Below are 21,415 nucleotides of genomic sequence, written 5' to 3'. Positions count from 1 at the left end.
GCTACAAACCAAAATGTATGAAGTTATTCTTATTCAGTGATGGAAATTAAAATTTAAAAGTATTGAATTCTGATATTTTTTTGATATTGGAATGTGTCCCAACTGAAAGAGCACAGACATTTTCCAGGAATGCCTCCAACACCTGCAGTTCCAATATTGTAGGCAATTTTATGGTATCTAAATACAACAGTTAGAACTTGAGTAGGCCACATAGAACTTTCAGGTGTTTTTATGTTGAATAATTTGTATTTGTTGAACATCAAGAAGTAGTCAGCTACCAACAGCTAAGTGCTAAGTAAAGGGATGAGTATATCCTGAATTTAAAAGAAAATCCACCAATAATAAGGAAACAATACATTTTTTCACGTGAAAACTCAGACACACTTAAGTCAGAATTTAATGATGGAGTTTGTATTGATAGTCGGCAGCATAGTTAGAACATAATTCTATTAAGGAAAGATCGTGAATGTGATCAGTATACTGCCAATTATGTAAGAAGGCATTCAGGAGAAAGTTTAAGGGATGACCAGAGTATCCAGTGAATCATAAGTGTTCACTCAGATATTAATATTGATTTCATCCAGCAGTCAGGAAGCAATACAAACCACCGTTATCACATTCATTTTAGTCCTTATATGATGTGAATTTCAACATGATAAGTTTCTCCACATTTTACAAAAGTTAAAAATAGTGTTTTTATGTTTTTTTCCTAAGTATAGCTGGCAGAGTTTTTTAATTTTTTTTAAAAAAAATCATTATACTTCAATAGTTATTATCTTATTTTTTTGCGTTTGAATGTTTACCTAATTTATTTGTGTGCACTCTGCGTGGCTGTTGCCTGAGAAGTCAGAAGTGAGCATTATTTCTTTTAGACGTGAAATTTCAGTTGTACTTCAGCAGACATATTATATACAGACAACTGAGGTCCTCTGCATGAACGATGTGTGCTCTTAAAATCTCCAGGTTGTATTTGAACCTGCCCTCTTACTTTCTTTCTCTTTATCCACACACACTGCCTGTGTGTGTGTGTGTGTGTGTGTGTGTGTGTGTGTGTGTGTGTGTGTGTGTGTTTGTATGAGACAATGATGCCGTGATGTAACCAGGCTGTCCTCACACCATGTAAGCAGCAGAAAATTATACAGTTCTCTTAAGTGTTCAAAATACCATATCCTAATAAATTATGATGTAAAGAAAAATTATCATTATGACTTGGAGATTTTATAGCATTATTTTTTCTTCATAATTTTTTATCTAAAATACTGACAATATTGATCCTCAATTCAACTACTTCTAGGGAATTGTAATCATATGCAGAACTATATACCATTTAAGCCATTTTTTTCTTTACTCCTCAGGGATTAAAATTAATTTTAGGTGTTCTAAATATAGAATAATATGCTGCAGAGAGTGCAGTTAATCTGTACATAAATTTGAAAATTCTCCCACTATTATTATGAATCCTAATAACATTTACAAAAAATGAAAATAACTCTTGACTGGGCATATACATTTTCTACTTTTTGCTCATGAATGTGTCTCCTCTAGATTTTCATTGCCAGGGAATATAATAAAAATACATATAATCAGGAAGTGTCTAAAAGGATATTCAAATGTTAAGTCTTTAGTTTTTATTTTCAATACAATTGGTTTTTAACTAGAAAAATGACATTTTTTGACAGTTATTAGAAAATTTATGTGCAACTCATTACCAATGTCAATTTTAACAGAACATTTCAAAGCGACTTCGACCAAAGCATAGTGGTTCTTTCTTCATGACTAGAGATAAAGGTGATGAGAATACAAGAAAAGTTGAAGAGAAAGGTGAGGAACCATATTAAAAATTGTAAACAGTAACTGGCAGAGTGCTGTCTTTAGAAGAGAGGACTGAGATACTCTTAATTACTAAACTTGTTTCTAGCATAGCATGTTTGAAATTAATTCTTCATTAAAAGAAGCATTTATTGTCATATTTTAATTTTGAAGTATTCTTTAGAATGTGCATGATGTTTTAAATTTATTGATGTTATAAAATAGCATTATAGCTCACAAAATTTGTTACATAATAATATGATGAATACACGATTTTTAATGTGGAAGCCTTCATCCTTCTTAGAAAAAAAAGAAAACATGATTTTTCAAAAAGAATTTATTCTATATTTTAGTATCCTCCAAGCGAAAATGAAATAAAGTGCTAATGTAGTTCACATTGTAAATTAAGAAATAGCTTTCTGTACATGATTATTCAATGAACAAGCCAAAATTTTTTCTTTAATAAATATTTCTTCATCTCTCTGAAATTTTATGCCTAGTCTGTGCTGGCTAAATTATAGTATGATGTAGAGAACATGTTGTATTTTCTGCGATCTCATTAGCATGATTCTTAAATTTGTGGTCTACTACACTATATGCTTTAACATTTGAAAAATTTCAAGGCATTTGACTCATAGCCACATTTCAGAAATCTTCTGGTGAATCTCTATCATGCCAGCCTTCTTTCTGTACATTTTTCGAATTGTGCCTAGAAGAACAATGAAAAAAATTCACCAAACACTTTAAAATTCCATTCCAATATCTATTGTGAGGATTATATTAACTTTGACTGAATGTCTGGTTGACATTATATCTATCTGTAATTGATTGCCTTTTTTTTATTTTCAGAGATTCCTAAAGAATATTTTCAAGTGAAGGTAAAGACCATTTATGTTGTTTGGTGTTATTAACTTCCTGAAACATACATGTTATTAAATATCCCATTTCCAAACCCATGAAGCCTACCATTGAAGAGAGAGAATCCTTGCCAGCTGATTCACAAGCAAAGAAGAATGCAAAGTTATTACGAACAGGTGAATTTTGAAAAATTGATGTCACCAGACAACTATCTATCTCAAAATTAATTAATATACTAACATTCTACCAATTTGTATCTCATTGTCTTCAAATCTAATAGAATGAGCACAACACACACACACACACACACACACACACACACACACACACACACATGCACAAACACACAATTTCTGCATATATATCCTTCTTTTAATTTTTGAAAACAGTTCAGTGGCATCGGGTAGTCATGATATCAGATCTATGTCAAAATATTATAGAAGAAGACTGTGTGATGAATTATGCTTTACTACTTTTATCATTCCATTTTAGCAGATACCTAGTTATTTTATTAAAAAATTATAAGGCTATAAATTTATAGGTAGAGAGTTTACATGACCTTTAAATCATTATAATTGTTTCTTTCTTAATTTCATTTATTTTAGATTAACAAATTAAAATTACTAAGATGATTCACATATTATATCCGTATATCTTGTACATTAATAATTTATAAAGTGATATTTGTCTATTATACTTTTGAAAAATACAAATAATTTATATGTATTTGTTTACTTGGTTAATAATTAAGGATATCAGTTAATATCCTTAATATTATGTATCATTATAGCATTTATTGACAGTCTACTTTAAAACAGAAGCAGGAAATACTAAGAAAGTGTAAGCAAATCTTGTCTGTATGTAGAAATATTCTGGTAAACCAGAAGCAACATAGTCCTACAAAACATTTAAATACACATCTCAATTGGTCAGACATAAATTAATCATTCTCCAGAAGTCTAGTTTTATACAAAGCCATTCACTGTTCATTCATTTTCACACTGTTTAAAATATTTTTATATTGTCAGTAATATGGAAATATTTCTTGACTTTTAAACTACATAAAATCTTTTAAATAAAGAACAAAACAACAGAGTTATCTACTCATATTTACTTATATCACCCAGATTCTTACTTATCCATCCTAAGTATGACCTGTGTCATTTACCAATATGAACATAAATGCCACTTTCTAACACTATTATTTAAAAACCTCAAAGTAATACTTAAATTTCACACACTCCTTATTCTCTACTTCCTATAGCCCCTACTCTCCATGTTTTCTGGAGAAAATAAGAAATAAGCTGCTTCATTCTCACCATAGTTTTAAACAGGTACAACTCTTTCTTCCTTGCTGCCACTGCTCCTCAGGTGACTGGTGTCTTTCTGTCCGTCTGCATGATTACACCCTGTAGTAATCATTATCAGCCATCATCTCTGAAAGGATAGCCCTAACATATTTGTTGTTACGTTTTTATTCTAGGGCCAAAAGATTAGAAATTTAATGAGTGTGTACTTATTAGATTAACAAATGTATTTAAATCAATAATGATAATAAAAATTCGATCTTATCTATGCTGATTAGATTACTATGAATTCATCAGCATGGTCTGATTTTGTAATGATAACTAAGTTCTTTTAAATTTGATTTGATAGAACTGAAAAAATTATATGATGCATTAAACCTACTTAGTTTCTTTGTAAAGAAAAAAGATTTACCACTTTAATATTTAAAACCAGTAAGAGATAAACTATGAAAATAATTTTCATGATAAAGTATAATAATTGGGTGAATAAAGTATATCATTAATACAGATGACATATGAGAAGTTAATTTATTATTAGGTTTTTACTTTAGAAATATTGTAAATAAATAGTAGTAACAAAGAAGAGAAAATAAAGATTAAGAATAATACATACTTTGTATGTAATGAGGGAAATTATTTGGATGCAAAGAAGAATATAAAGTATATCAATTGTATTGAATTATTTCTTAATTGACTAAACAAACCATCTCTATACTTTTGGTCTTCCTCGTTTTAGTAATATATTGAAATATAAGAACATAAGTTGATATAATTTTTTTTAAAACACATAGACATTATAGTCAGCCATAATTTTGCAGAATTTCGTGGCAAAACCATCGGTCCTGTTTCCTTGGATTATATTATATAAAGCAGAATATAGTACTGTGATGAACAAAGCATAGGGTTACACATGGAGTGATTAAGAATGCCATCGAGAGATTACAAATCTATTAGAGTAATTAGAGCATTTTATGCTGTTTCAGTTAGAAGTCATAATAGCTAAATAATTGATGTCAGAATAATATATTTTCTAATTTACTTATGTCTATTTATGATTATAATGATGATGTAGTAATCACATTCTATTTTCCTTGCTTCAATAAATTATATGGATTCAACACAAAAACCAGATGTAAAACCAAGATTAGAGGAAGAACAAAAAAGCCATCTTAGTGGTGAAAAATCACAGCATGAGGTACATGAGTATTAAGATTTGACTTTTTCTAAGATATTGTTTTCATTGATAAATGATATCCCATAGGCCACTTGAAGTTTTCTATTCATTATTTCCTTATAGAATCATTCCATCATGATTTAGTATCTAGTTTTGACCTCCTTTACATGGTTGTGAAACCTGTATTTTTAAAAGGAAAAGTAAAACAAGCTAAACCTTATCATTAGAAGTTTCTTTTTTCCTTGATTTTTGAATTCATTTTTATAATATCTATGCATGTTTTTAAAAGGAGTGGTTAAATTTAATACTTATGCCGAGCAATTGAAATTATGAATAGGAACACAGGACTGGCGAGAACCGGGTGAGAAGGGATTCCGACTAGCCAGGGGGCAGAGCGTTCTCAGCAGAGCAAGCAGAAAGTGTGCACCTGCATGCTGGGTTTGATCCAGGGATCCAGGAACACACTGGCATTGGGCCTCCTGTTCCCAGCTGATGGCTTACGGGGTGCACAAAAGGCACCCGGAACATCTGTCCCCAGGAATAGTGGAGGTCCAGGGACACAGGCCAGGTACAAGGGAAAGGCAAGGACCAATCACTGACAACAAGATGGCAAGAGGAAAGTGAAAAAATGTACCCCAGAGAAACCAAGACAACCTGGAAATACTAGAACCCAGGTCTCCCATCGCAACAGCAGAATCCCAAACACTCCAGAAAAAGAAGTCTCAGACACAAAATCCTACCTCAAGTCGAAGATAGAGATATTTAAACAAGAATGGGAGGAAAAACATAACGAATTAGAAGCTTTTAAAGAAGAAACAAGAAAAACACTCAAAGAACTAGAAGAAAAGAGAACCAAAGAGATGAACAAATGAAAAAAGGAATTTAAAATGGAAATAGACATTATAGAGAAAACACTAAAAGAGACAACACTAGAGGTAGAAAACCTAAAAAGGAAATCAGAAGTCACAGATGCAAGCATTTCCAACAAACTACAAGAGATGGAAGAGAGAATCTCAGGGGCTGAAGAAAACATTGAAAACATAGACAAAACAGTCAGAGAAGATGGAAAAACCAAAAAGCTCCTAACCCAAAATGCCCTGGAGATCCAGGACACAATGAAAAGACCAAACCTAAGGATAATAGGAATAGAAGAGGGCGAAGAATATCAACTAAGATTTACAGTAAATATCTTCAACAAAATCCTGGAAGAAAACATCCATACCCTTTAAAATGAGATGACCACGAGCATAAAAGAAGCCTACAGAACCCCAAATAGATTGGACCAGAAAAGAATTTCCTCCCAACACATAATAGTCAAAACACCAAGTGCCCAAAGCAAAGAAAGAGTACTAAAGGCAGTAAGGGAAAAAAGTCATGTAACATATAAAGGCAGACCAATCAGAATCACACCCGATTTCTCAACAGAGACTATAAAAGCTAGAAGAGCCTGGATAGACATCATGCAGACCCTGAGAGAGCACAAGTGCCAGCCCAAGCTGCTATACCCAGCAAAACTATCAATCACCATAGATGGACAGACGAAGATATTTCAAGACAAAACTAAATTCACACAATATATGAACACAAACCCAGCACTACAAAGAATTATAGGTGGAAATCTCAATGCAATGAGGGGAACCACCTCAAAATAAAAACAAGAAAATTCCTTAGGAAGAAAACCAAAAGAAGAAATACATACAGGCACAATTCAACCTACCAAAGGAACAATAGCAGAAAACAGCCACCACTATTCCTTGACATCTATTAACATGAATGGATTCAACTCCCCAATAAAAAGATATAGGCTATCAGACTGGATAAATAAACAAAACACAGAATTTTGCTGCATACAGGAAATTCATCTCAGAGACAAAGACAGACACTATCTTAGAATAAAATGTTGGTAAAAAAAAAAAAAAAAAAAAAAAAAAAAAAAAAAAAAAAAAAAAAAAAAAAAAAAAAAACAAACTTCCAAGCAAATGGCTCAACGAAGCAAGCTGGAGTGGTCATTCTAATATCGAATAAAGTAGATTTTCAACCAAAAGTTGTCAACAAAAGATAAGGAAAAACACTTTTTACTCATTACAGGGGAAGTCTGTCAGGAGGAACTCTAAAACCGTAACATATATGCTCCAAATAAAAAACCACTCATATTCATAAATGAAAACCTACTAAAGCTCAAAAAATATATTTTACACCACACAATAATAGTGAGAGACTTTAATACCCCACTCTCACCAATGAACAGATCATGGAAACAGAAACTGAACAAGGATACTGTAAAACTAACAGAGACTATGAACCAACTGGAATTAATATATATCTATAGAACATATCTTCCTAAAATTAAAGAATACACCTTCTTCTCCGCACCTCACAGAACCTTTTCAAAAATTGACCACATAACTGGACACAGAATGAGCCTCAATCGATACAAGAAGATATAAATACTCCCATGCATCCTCTCAGATCACCATGGTCTAAGGCTGGTTTTTAATAAAAACAAAGACAACAAAAAGACCATATACACATGGAAACTAAACAACGCTCTATTAAATGATAACAAGGTCAAAGTAGAAATAAATAAAGAAATTAGGGATTTTCTAGAATACATTGAAAATTAAAACACAACATACCCAAACCTATGGGATGCAAAGAAAGCAGTACTAAGAGGAAAACTCATAACTCTGAGTGCGTCCATAAAGAAACTGGAGAGAGCATACACTAGCATCCTGACAGCACAGTTGAAAGCTCTAGAACAAAAGAAAGCAGATACACCCAAGAGGAGTAGACAGCAAGAAACAATCAAACTCAAAGCAGAAATAGACCAAATAGAAACAAAAAAGCCATTCAAAGAATCAACAAAACCAAGAGCTGGTTCTTTGAGAAAATTAACAAGATTGATAAACCCTTAGGCAGACTAACGAGAGGGCAAAGAGAGAGTATCCAAGTTAAAAAAATTAGAAAGGAAAATTGAGAAATAAAGACTGAAACTGAGGAAATTCAAGAAAACATCAGATCCTACTACAAAAGTCTATACTCAAGGAAGATGGAAAATCTTGAGGAAATGGATGAATTTCTAGACAGATAAAAGATATCAAAGTTAAACAAGGACCAGGGAAACTATCTAAATAAGCCCATAACACCTACAGAAATAGAAGCAGTCATCAAAATCCCCCAAAACAAAATAAAGCCCAGGTCCAGATGGGTTCAGTGCAGAGTTTTATCAGACATTTATTGACGACATAATACCAATACTCTCCAAACTATTTCACAAAATAGAATCCGAGAAAACACTACCTAACTCATTTTTTGAGGCTACAATAACCCTCATTTCTAAACCACACAAAGACCATACAAGGATAGAGAACTTCAGACCAATCTCACTTATAAACATTGATGCAAAAATGCTCAACCCAATCCTTGCAAACCGAATCAAAGAACACATCAAAATGATGATTCACTGTGACCAAGTAGGCTTCATCTCTGGGATGCCGGGATGGTTTAATATAAGGAAATCCATCAATGTAAACCACCATATAAACAAACTCAAAGAAAAAAACAACATGGTTATCTCACTAGATGCTGAGAAAGCATTTGACAAAATCGAATACCACTTCATGTTAAAAGACTTAGAAAGAACAGGAATCCAAGGCCCATACCTAAACATAATAAAAGCAATATACAGCAAAACAACAGCCAAAATCAAAATTAATGATGGAAAACTTGAAGCAATCCCACTAAAATCAGGGACTCGACAAGTCTGTCCACTCTCCCCTACCTATTCAACATAGTACTGGAAGTCCTGGCCGGAGCAATTAGACAACAAAAGGAAATCAAGGGGATACAAATTGAAAATGAAAAAGTAAAAATATCACTCTTTGCAGATTACATGATAATGTACTTAAGTGACCCCACAAATTCCACCAGAGAACTCCTATAGCTGATAAACAAGTTCAGCAAAGTGGCTGGATATATAATTAACGCAAACAAATCAGTAGGCTTCCTATATTCAAAGGACAAATGTGGAGAAAGAAATTAGGGAAAAAGTACCCTTCACAATAGTCAGAAAAATTATGAAATAACTTGGTGAGACTCTAACTAAGCAAGTAAAGGACCTGTATGACAAAAACTTCAAACCTCTAAAGAAAGAAATTGAGGAGGATCTCAGAAAATGGAAAGATCTCCCATGCTCATGGATTGGAAAGATCAACATTTTTAAAATTGCCATCTTACCAAAAGCCATCTACAGATTCAATGCAATTCCCATCAAAATTCCAACTCAGTTCTTCATTCAGTTGGAAAGAGCAATGGGCAATTTCATCTGAAATGACAAAAGACCTAGAATAGCAAAATCCATCCTCAACAACAAGAAAACATCTGCAAAAATCACTATTCCTGACCTCAAGCAATATTACAAGGCATTTGTGCTGAAAACTACATGGTAGTAGTATAGAAATAGGCACGTGGATCAATGGAATCAAATAGAAGATCCAGAAATGAGCACTCACATATATGGTCTACTGATTTTTGACAAAGGAGCTGTAAACATTCAATGGAAAAAGGACAGCCTATTCAACAAACGGTGTTGGTCCAACTGGCACTCAGCATGCAGAAGAATGAAAATAGACCCTTTCTTATCTCCTTGTACAAAGCTCAAGTATAAGTGGATCAAAGATCTCCACATTAAACCAGGTACACTGAAATTATTAGATGAGAAAGTAGGAAAAATCTTAGAACACATAGGCACAGGAGAAAATTTCCTGAACAGAAAACCAATGGCTTGAGCTCTAAGATCAAAGATTGACAAATGGGACTTAATGAGATTGGAAAGTTTCTGTAAGGCTAAAGACACTGTCAAGAAAACAAAACAGCAACCAACAGAGTGGGAAAAGATCTTTACCAACATCAGATCAGATAGAGACCTAATATCCAACGTATACAAATAACTCAAAAATCTAGACACCAGAGAATTAAACAACCCTATTAAAAATGGGGTACAGATTTAAACAAAAAGTTCTCAATCAAGGAATATCAAATGGCTGAAAAACATCTAAGTAAGTGCTCAACATCCTTAGCAATCAGGAAAATGCAAATCAAAACAACCCTGAGATTCCACCTCACACCAGACAGATTGGCCAAGGTCCAAAACGGAGATGACAACAGATGCTGGTAAGAATGTGGAGAAAGAGGAACACTTCTCCACTTTTGTTGAGTTTGTAAACTGATACAACCACTCTGAAAATCAGTCTGGCAGTTCCTCAGAAAAATGGACATAGTACTACCTGAAGACCCAGTTATTGCACTTTGGACATTTATCCCAGAGGTGCTCCAACACACTACAAAGATACATGCACCACGGTGTTCATTGCAGCTTTATTTATAAGAGCCAGAAGCTGGAAAGAACCCAGATGTCCTTCAGTAGATGAATGGATACAAAAATTGTGGTACATTTACACAATGGAGTACTACTCAGCTATCATAAACATTGACTTAACGAAATTTTTAAGAAAATTGATGTTTCTAGACAATATCTTCCCGAGTGAGATAACCCAGTCACAAAAGAACAGACATAATATGCAGTCACTGATAATGGGACACTAACCCCAGAAAGCTCTGAACACCCCAGAAACAACTCACAGACAGTGCGAAGCTCAAAAAAAAGAATATATTTTAAATAAAATAGAACTGTATCATGTCCCCCTTTCCTCCCTACAGCCCTTTCTAATCTCTCTCCTAACTACTCAAAATAATAGGCTCTTTTCCTATATTATTGTTACATATATGTGTGTGTGTATGTATATGTACCCACAAATAATTACAACCTTAAAAAATATATCAGAATTAAATTTAAAAAAGAAAAAAAAGAAATTATGTATAGTACAGCAGTTTATTTTCTGAGTTAGATTCAAGCTAAGAGTCTTCATTCCTAGTGACCCATAATTTATGCTTACCTATTATCGGTCAATATTACAAAGCTTGACATTTCAGTTTTTATTTGGCTCTCTGGTTCCCTTCCATATATTTGTTATAGTAGAAATTAGGACATCTAAACAACTACTTTATATAGAGAAAAATCATTCAGGATAAAAATTTAATTACTGTATAAATACAAAATCCAAACTTGGTTCTATTTAAATAAAGTCAGAAAATATAATAAAAATATCACTTCAGATTTTATTGGCCTTAAACTACATCAAAACTAGAATTAGACTCAATGTATATATAAATGTATGGTCCTATATGACCTTTTAATTTGTAGAAAAACTTTTTAAAGATTGATGCTACCAGAATTTCAAATGAAATTTGAAGTCTTCATGAAGACATTTTAATAATTTTACTGAATAGTAATATTATATAATACACTGTTATAACTTCTTTTATGTAATTTTATATTTATATTCAATATATTTACATATAAAATGTTATATTTATAGTTATTATAATTGTATAATAGTATTCAGTACTAAATATATGCTGTGCTGATAAACAATAGACATGGCAGAGGAAGAACTCTACCAGAGTTTAAGAGCCAAGTAAAATACTTTATAAGAAGAGAGCTTATGTTTGTAGTGGGGAAGTTTTAGGTGTTCTTAAATAAATCTTTGTGAATATGAATGTGAATGTGTAGCTGCCAACTAAAAGAGAAAGACACAGACACATAGAGTTCTACAACAATGACTTATGCGAAAAGTGTACAGTAACAACCCTCTCCCCATTTGATGCTTAACAATGCAGATTTGCAAGACAGCAGTAAGAACCAATATTCTAAACATAGTAATTGTTTAACATGTAAGATGCAAAATCAAAACTGCTAGTAAAACCTTGGTTTAGCACAAACATTTAATTAGAGATATCAGGATGATTTCATTCTTATTAACATGTGTTATAGATATCTGTCCTTTCAGAATTGATAATTGACAATAACCTGCTTGTCTGTGCTATTTAATATTAGAATCTCTTCATTGAAACATATCCTTTAAAAATCGACAAAACTCTATTAGTTAATGCTATCAGATTTTTTTAAAATTCATCTGATATTAAATAACTGTTACAAAGTTTGTCATATAAAAATGTCATATGCGTTAAAATCTCTCTCATATTTCTTCTTTGAATACCACATATATGTCACTGCACATTTTCAAATAATTAATATTATAGCAAATTAATTTATAGGTATTTTTTAATATTAGTATTTGTAAAAACCACTGTTTTCTGTGGAATAAAAATAACATTTAGGATTTTTGGAGTCAGTTCTTCATATAATTTTGCACATAGGCCAGCCTTTTATCTCCAAATATATCTAATCTGGATTTTACCTTTAGTTTATGTAGACAGAGACTTTCAGACAATAATGATAAATTCAGGTATTAATGATAAAATATGTTTGACCATATTTTCAAATCTCTTGCTTTTATTTGCATGCTTTTATATTTAATATAATTAATATTAAAAAGGGATTTAGTAGCTCTCTTGGAAGTTGATTACAACAATTTAATGCAGCACATTATCAAAACTGTTTTTTTTACATGCAGCACATATTTAAGCAGTCTTGGCCTACGGGTGTTGCACGTGTATACTTTGGAAAATATCAAAAGGGAGAAAACACAGTAAATATGGAGAAGAAAGGTAAGAGCTCTGCGTAATAAAATAATAGCCATTTGGCTGAATGTGTAGTTGATACCAAAGGAGGCAAGTATCTCCTACTCAAAGAAAATTAGTCATGAAACATTTATCAATTTATAAGGATTAAGGAGACAGTGATTTGTGAATTTAAAACCAACCCCAAATTCAGTAGATATCAAGAAATAACAAACAAATCAAAGCAGAAATGAGTAATATATATATATATAAAGGAAAGATTGGTTATATCAAGATTGTATTCAGTTGATGAGTGTTAAGAAAGACATGATGGTGGAAACATGAAAATGATGATTTAAAACAATAAAGAGTGTGAAAACAACAGGAAAGAAAATGAGGTAGGTGTTTGTATGGGAGATTATAAGACCCATTTATTTAGCAAAAGAAGGGACAGAGTATTAATATGTGGGAACATTTAAATATAATTATAATTATAATTCCTTTATATTTATATAAATAGGCTTTCCAGTGCAGCTATGTTTCCTAGAGAGCTATTACTATGTTTCTATGTCTCCTCACTTTTTGAGACTATCTAAAAGAAACAAGAATCAGGCCATGTAGTGATACTCATCATATACAATACTTCAGTATCATACATTGTAGCTACATTTCAGGATATTACTCTACAGGACAGAAGACAGAAGAAAGAAAATCACACAGGTTTAATGCATTAAAAGAATATAGAGTTGAAAGCATTCATTCTCTGCTTTAGAGAATGCCTTAAAAACAGAAGTGGTAATCTAGAGGAACAGAAAAAAAGACAGAACACAACCTGCATAAATTTTAAGTTAATCATGAGGACATATGAGAGAATATTCCAAAGGCTTAAGTGTATTTTTATTCCAATTGACTATATTGTCATTGCTGCATAGATGGCCAGTAAGTAATTCTACGGAATGAGGCAAAGGTTACCAGCCTCAATCTCTCAGTGCCTGTCACAAGTCTCAGTCACTCACTTCCTGTCCACAGCTGCTGTACATCAACTATTAGGAATGTAAGAATTTTAAGCATTCAGATGAGAGTTATTAGATTATATAAGTACAAATTGCTTTTAAAGTGGATTCTGATTTATTTAAACAACAGTTGTTTGATCACTATAGCTTTATTGGTCACATGATGTACCCAGAGCAGCTTTAGAAAAATTAACATATATTAATTGATGCCTTAGTTACAAAAGGGTCGTTGTATTAAATATTGCTAATTGTTCAAATACATCATAATTTTCTTTTTATTGGCTACTTCGTTTATTTACATTTCGAAAGTTGTCTTCCTTCCCAGTTTCCCTGTAAAAATAACTCAAGGTTTTACTAAGGCAATCATATTTCAATACTTAGAACATTTTTGCTCCAGGCTATAATTTAGGTTCACAAACTTTCTCTAAACATGTATGATGTGTAAACTTAAATAGAGAAGAAATGCAGTCATTATGACCTCACCTATCTCTAGTAGGAGAGAAAATAACTAACTAGCATTAAGTAAGGTAACAGCAAGCTGATCCTTGCATAATTCTTTTTGATGAATCCTAACCCCAGAAAGCTCTGAACACCCCAGAAACAACTCACAGACTATGTGAAGTTCAAGAAAAAAAATAAAAACCATTATGTTTACTCCTTACACACAAAGAAAACTTTGACTAATTTCAGGTTACATCCTGTTTTACATGTACTTTATGCTCATTGTAACTAGTTAGATCTTCATGCACACTATCAAACCTTAAAAAAAAAAAAAGCCAAGCAATGACAAAAATGTATTTGTATACTTTTATGCAAAAATGCTTAAAAGTTGTACATTTATCTTTGTTTTTTTTTTAAATAAAGTTCTTCAATAAGAAAAAAGAAAAAAATGACTGACTACTGCATTCCTCTGAGCCATTATTACTTCTGTGGCATTCCTTAATAAGTTAGAAATTATAAACGATAATTTTGCACCAGTGTGTGCAGTTAATATTATATATACATGGCTAATCTCTATAGGCCCTGTGGTCTCACTCCCTCTGCAGGACTCTCTTCCCTGGTGGTTTAATCCTCCTGTCTGCTGCTTCCATCCTGGGCTGTTTCATTACCCAGAATCCCAAAGCAAACACAACTCCAATGCCCTATAGCTTCTCATACAGGTTTATATATTCAATTCCCAGTCCACAATAAAATTACATCAAACAGACAAAGATGCAAACTGCCCTTCTATATGAGATATTAGACCTACAAAATCCTTAAAATGTTCATAACTACTTATCGCCAATTAAGCCCAACTGGATCTAGTTCATCCTTCTCTATCTTGGAACCCTTCTCTTGGGTCTCCTTGTCCTCTGACCTCTGACCCTCTCTCTCCACCTCCCTTCCCCTTCCCAATCACCTGCTCTCGCCTTTATTTTACTAATTAAAATGGGAAGGTTCTGATAAAGTCCTGAGTAAGTGAGCAGGCAGCACTTCTTGGGGAAGTAGACTTAGCATTAAAAATGTGAAGAATTTTAGGACAATCTACAAATGTGACTAATTGTAAAATATTAATTTAATCATATAACGTCTATCATTTTGTTTCTGCTTTGGTGGTTAATATATCACCTCACAGTCATGGTTTCATCTTAAGAATTGAGACTATTTTTGTTTCTACCAATTAAGAATATCTCATATGTGTGTGTGTGTGTGTTCATATAAAAGTATGAAAAACTATGTAACATAAATATTTAATTGGTTATATCTCTTTGGCTTTATAGATTCTCCTGAAAAATATTCTCAATGTAAGGTAATTGTTTATATTTATTCAAGATTGTTGATTTTATATATTGTGTGAGAGACTTAAGTATTTTATTTCAAAACTCATTCAGGCTACCAATAAAGGGAAAGCATATTATTCAGATAGTAATTCTTCAACGATGGATGTAAAAACTTCATGTGCAGGCAAGTTTTTTAATTTCTTATGATAAAAGTATTCTAAGTATTTGAAATTCTTATTTTCTTTTGTTTATTTTATCCCCAAATGTTTAGAAAATGAAACTAATAACATAAATAAAATAAATTTGTTAACTTCTTTGTTCCAAACAAGTCTTTCTCTTTTTTAAAATTATTTTTTTTAGATTTCAAATTATATTACTAAACATTTTTGGTGGCATAAAAGAGGAGAAATATGAAAATCCCAAATACAGTTTTTAAAGTGGTGGTAATAAAAATCAATATTTTTTTAAAAATGTAATCATAGTAAATAGGAAAATAGTTTATTTCTTATTTGAAAATATATCTTTACACAATATTACACAATGCATTCTGATTATAGTTTCCCTTTCTTCTACTACTCCTATACCCACATTAACCAAATCCCCACTTAACCAAATATATTCCCTTTTTTCTCTATCTTGATAGAATAAAAACAGGAATCAAAAATACAATAAAATAATAAAAAGAGACAAACTATAATAGGACAAAACAAGAAACAAAAGAAAATGGTCTAAAGTTCAAGAAACACATATGATTCAAACAAACATTGATGCCCCCCCCCCTCCCACACACACAAATTCCATGAAAACACATTATGTAAACGCAAATGACATGTCAGGTTAAAAAAATAAAAAGTCCTGCAAAAGGAGGTTCTGAGAAAAGAACCTCCACAAATGTCGTTGAGTTCATTTTGTATTGGCCATCAACTTCTGGGCATTAGGCCTAACATTAAGTGTGTTTTGAATACTCGGAAAGGTTCCATTAGAGAAAACTACATTTCTATTTGCAAGTACTCTTCAACTAGACTGGGACAGAACCCATTTTAGTTGTTGGGGTACTCACAAGGCGATTGACCTGCACATCTGCTAAATATGTGCTGGGTGTCTTGGTCCAGCCTGTGAGTCCTCCTTGGTTGGTGGCACAGTCTCTGAGAGCTCCTAGGAGGCTAGGTTAGTTCACTCTCTTAATCTTCTGTGGTCTTTGATGCCTCCTGAAACTCTTCCTCTGTCCGGTGTCAGGCTGTGAGTCTCTGAATCTGTTTCAGTCAGCTGCTAGGTGGAGATTCTCAGGGAAAAGTTATACATAACAGAGTGCCATTAATAGTGTGAAAGACTGGAGTCTGCTCTAGAGATGGGTTCCAATTTAGACTGGGTATTGTTTGGCCGGTCCTTCAGTCTCTGCTGCATCTTCATCCCTGCATTTCTTCCAGACAGAAGAAATTTTGAGTTGGATACAGGAGGTATCCAATAACTCTTCAGAATCCATACTCCCATTGCTATGCACCTCAGCCAAGGCCACCTGCATTGATTGATTCCTGAGACACTCATCCCAAGTCTCTGGGGATTCCTAGAGATTAAACCCTCAGCCTTTGCAATTGCAAGTTTCCACCTTTATTTTTTCAGGTCATAATATGACCACATTATCTCCCATTAGGTTTGCTTTCCCAAGTCCTCTCTTATATGACTCTTTTCTTTCAAATCCACACCCTCCTCTGTTCATTAATTGTTGGAAACATACATACAAATAACATCAACATGAACTTCTACTATGTTGACACAGCACCTAAAATTACTCCTTTTATGCCTCATTGGGACATTGACATTTTTGTACTTTATGATGCTCATTGGGGTCATAGCCTTACATTGAGAACTTCAACTTTCAAATCAATATGATTAAAAATGAAACACGTGTCCTTCTATCATGTTTTGTTCCTAAAAGAACTAAAAATAAATCTCCTCCAAAATGGAGAAAAGTAAATTTCCACCAAAATGTCAATGTAAAGCTCGATATTTTTTTTCCTCAAAGTAGCTCTGCATGAAATTAAGACATATTGTATCATAGTAATATTAAATTCATTACATGTGCCCTTACTATTTTAGATTCTCCAAAGAAACATTCCAAACAAAAGGTAATAGCTTTTACATTTTTCCTAGAATTATAACTTTATACCGTATAACATACGCAAGAATTATTAAACATCTTATTTCAAATCCATATAGCCTACCTTGGAAACAAAAGAGTCTATTAAAAAGAAGGCATCAGCGACAAAATATGTTCGACTCAGAGAAGGTAAATACTGTGTTGTCTATTACTTTGAGTGGAATATGTGCCTTATAGTATATGAGTTCCTCAATGCTCTCATCTCTAAACTTTGTTACACAAACATGATGCAAAAATTTTATGCAAATAATTTAAATACCAATTTCAGTATCATTTGTGAACAAAGTTATGCACTAGCTTAAGAAAATGAATTTACAGTTGAAAGATAGAAATTAGCTATTTTGAATTTATGACTCTCTATAATCACGTTGCAATGGCCAGATCTCTGTTTTTAATGGAGTGCCTGAGATTAACTATGAAAAACTGTGGCTTTGTTTCTTGAAAAGTTTTGGTGCTACACGTATATAAACACAGCTTATTGGAAAAGAAGAGTAGAAGATTATTAATATAGAAAATTTAATGACCATGAGGTGAGCAAAAGTGCTGTGTACTTAAAATAGAAGTCAGCTTTTTAATTCAAATACTATATGCATTCCATTGGTTTATCGGTAATGGGAACGGCATATATGAAGCATTGGAATGAATAACCAAATAAAATAAAAAGAATGAGTAAATAAAAAAATAAACTAAATCAGAAGATAAGTATAACAGAAAAAGGTTTATATTTGTATTGTAATATAATGTATGCCATAACTATTCCAGGATATAATAGATTTTCTATATAGTATTCTGTTAATCCTCAAATGTAGGAAATGCAATAACTATAGTTTATGACATTTAATATTACATAGCTCTTATAACAGATCAGACTAACAAAAGACACTGAATTCATTATGATATAAATCAAAACATTTAATAGATGTTGATATTTAATATACGTTTTCTTAAATTTTTAATGGTTATTTTATTTTTGGATTTCTCACAATAAAAAAAATAGAATTGGAGTTGCTATCTTTAACATTTATTTCTGAAGATGTGTTCAACTACAGTGAGTGGATATATACACTAAATGTATAAAATAATACAATGTGATATTTTCTATATGATTTAATTTATGTACTAAAATTTATATATTCTGTGTATTTTGTTCATCCATTTCAAATATTGATTGGAAAATTAAGAATAAATTTGAAATGAGAGTACAACATTTTATTTTTCAAAATAACTAATGCTTAATTTAACTCAACAGTTGTAACAAATGCTATTTTAGAAATGTTATTTCTATTTTAACTACATTAATATTATTTCTATAGAAGCTAATTTTAAAATGAAAACTGAGGAAAATCTTGACAGCAATGAAACTAGTCATTCATCTGTAAGTAATTTTAAATTTTAATTTGTATCTTAGTTTTCTTCTCAAAGAATTCAACACAGGCTAATGACATATTCTTTTTCTTTATTGGATAGTCTCTGCATTTACATTTCAGACGTTATCCCTTCACCCAATGACTTCCTCCCTCCCCCTCCCATTACTGCCATGAAGGTGCTCCCTCTCCAAACCACCCTTTTCCACCTCAGCACCTCGGAGTCCCAACACTGGGAAAATGAGCCTTTGCTGGACCAAAGGCTAGCTATGTATTTAGAATAAATAGCCCAAAGCTTAAAAATTTAATTTTAAAATATTTTGCAAATTAATGTTCATTGACTCTTCAATTTTTTAATTTGTTGAACTTCTCTTTTTTTATTTTTAATTTATTAACAGATCTCATTGAAACCTCTGATACTAATAACCAGTTTCTTTCATTTTCATTAGGCTTTAATGACCTTTTCCTCTCCATCTTTCCCGCTTTTCCATTTTGTACTTTGAGCTTCTCAGTGCCACAGGGATCCATCGGCAAATATCTTCAATGTTCTACCAGCTGCCAGCTTCCTTGCTTTCCATTTTGACATAGTGCTGATGTAGAACTATATACTTGTTGGTGTTTTGTGTTTCTTATCTATCTCATGGAAATGTGACACAGCCAAATTTCAGGCTCTGCACACTTTGTTTTTGTTTGCTGTTAAAGGCCCATATTCATAAATCTAGGAATATTAGAAAATAAATCACTGTGACAGATGATGTGATAATGTTTTTTCTTTTATGAAAAGCCCCTCTGGCTCCTAATATCCTTTGCCCTTTTCTACAGCATTGCCTGAGCCCCACCCCTAATGTTTGGCTGTGGGTCTCTGCATATGCTCCTGTTCTTATAGAATAAGGATAGGAAAATGTGATAATAAACAACAGGACCAGTTCAGTCAAACAAAAATATCTTCTGATTCTTTTCTTATTATAAATTGGGCTTATTTTTATATTACAATTTTGGCAGCTGTCAGACTTCTATAAAGTAAATTTTATGCTATTATATAAACCAAAGTATTTCTTATTTTATTATTTCATTCAATTGTTTTATTTTTAGCTACTATTTGATAAAAAATACTTAGCATTTTAAATCAACAATATGTCTGTTTTTGATGTTTATATTGTAATGATAAACTATAAATCCTGTTTTGAAACATGTCCTTTAAAAATATGAAAATTTAATAAAACAGAAAAAATGCTCATAATACACTGAAAATGGCACAGACTTCAAAATTTCTAAAAATGGTCCGGTGTAAAATACTATTTTCTAATATTTTAATAATTAGAATGAAAATTCTGCATGAAAATCTCTAAATATGTATGTAAAATGAGTGCTTCGTTTGGCTCTTCTCCCTAGAAAATACTAAATTTTTCTTTACAAAAGTTTCATTAAAATTTGTATGTTGAGCACATTCCACATGTCCATAACTTCATCAACTTTCTTGGCACTCTATTAAGCCAGGGTCTGTCCCTACAAAGAAAGCCATATTAATTTTCAAGTCTTATATACAAATATGATTTGGAGTGTCATAGGGAAAGAAGATCAAGAAAGGCTCAGATGTAGTACTCCTGCAAAAAGAAAAAAAATGCAGTATTTTTTTACTTTTTTTAATTGAACAACTTTATTTCAAAAAACAGATGAATGTACAGATTTCAAAAGCATTTTTGCATAAACGTGTATGAATACATTTTGTAAGTACTTGATTTTTTTAAAGGTTTGATAGTATGCTTTAAATATTACTAGTTACAATGAGCATAAAGTACATGTAAACAAGATGTAACCTAGAAATAGTCAAAGCATAATGATTTATCTATTTTTTTTTTTTTTTTTGGCCTTTGCGTTTCTTGAATTTCATATAGCCTATGAGTTGTTTCTGTGGTGTTCAGGGCTTTCTGGCGTTAGTATCCAAATATCAGTGACTGCATATTATGTCTGTTCTTTTGTGACTGGGTTACCACACTCAGGATGATATTCTCTAGATGCATCCATTTTCTTAAATTTCATAAAGTCATTGTTTCTGATAGCTGAGTAGTAATCCATTGTGTAAATATACCACAATTTTTGTATCCATTCATCTACTGAAGGGCATCTGGGTTCTTTCCAGCTTCTGGCTATTATAAATAGAACTGCTATGAACATTGTGGTGCAGGTGTTTTTGTTGTATGTTGGAGCTTCTCTGGGGTAAATGCCCAGAAGTGGAATAACTGAGTATTCAGGTAGTAATATGTCCAATGTTCTAAAGAACCAAAGATTAAATAAAGTCCAGAGTGTTTCTACTAGTTTACAACCCCACCAAGAGTGGAGAAGTGTTCCTGTTTCTCTGCATCCTCGCCAGCATCTGCTGTCATCTGAAAT

The 21,415-nt window shown here is 32.2% G+C and overlaps 1 protein-coding gene across 1 annotated transcript in view; it reads left to right on the top strand.

Moving 5' to 3' along the window:
- LOC308431910 (uncharacterized protein) overlaps positions 1-21,415 on the top strand; it is a gene marked incomplete at both ends in the record, with an annotated part of 176,624 nt that overhangs the window by 60,431 nt on the left and 94,778 nt on the right. The window contains 4 exons of the mRNA XM_080931510.1: positions 1,728-1,821; positions 5,075-5,169; positions 15,614-15,686; positions 17,600-17,628. Of these exons, the coding sequence (XP_080787636.1) occupies positions 1,728-1,821; positions 5,075-5,169; positions 15,614-15,686; positions 17,600-17,628 (291 nt within the window). The remainder of the gene's footprint in view (positions 1-1,727; positions 1,822-5,074; positions 5,170-15,613; positions 15,687-17,599; positions 17,629-21,415) is intronic.

This window comes from Micromys minutus, assembly GCF_963924665.1.
Source record: "Micromys minutus genome assembly, chromosome: 17".
Taxonomy (NCBI): domain Eukaryota; kingdom Metazoa; phylum Chordata; class Mammalia; order Rodentia; family Muridae; genus Micromys; species Micromys minutus.
This window is presented reverse-complemented; position numbering and strand designations above follow the sequence as displayed.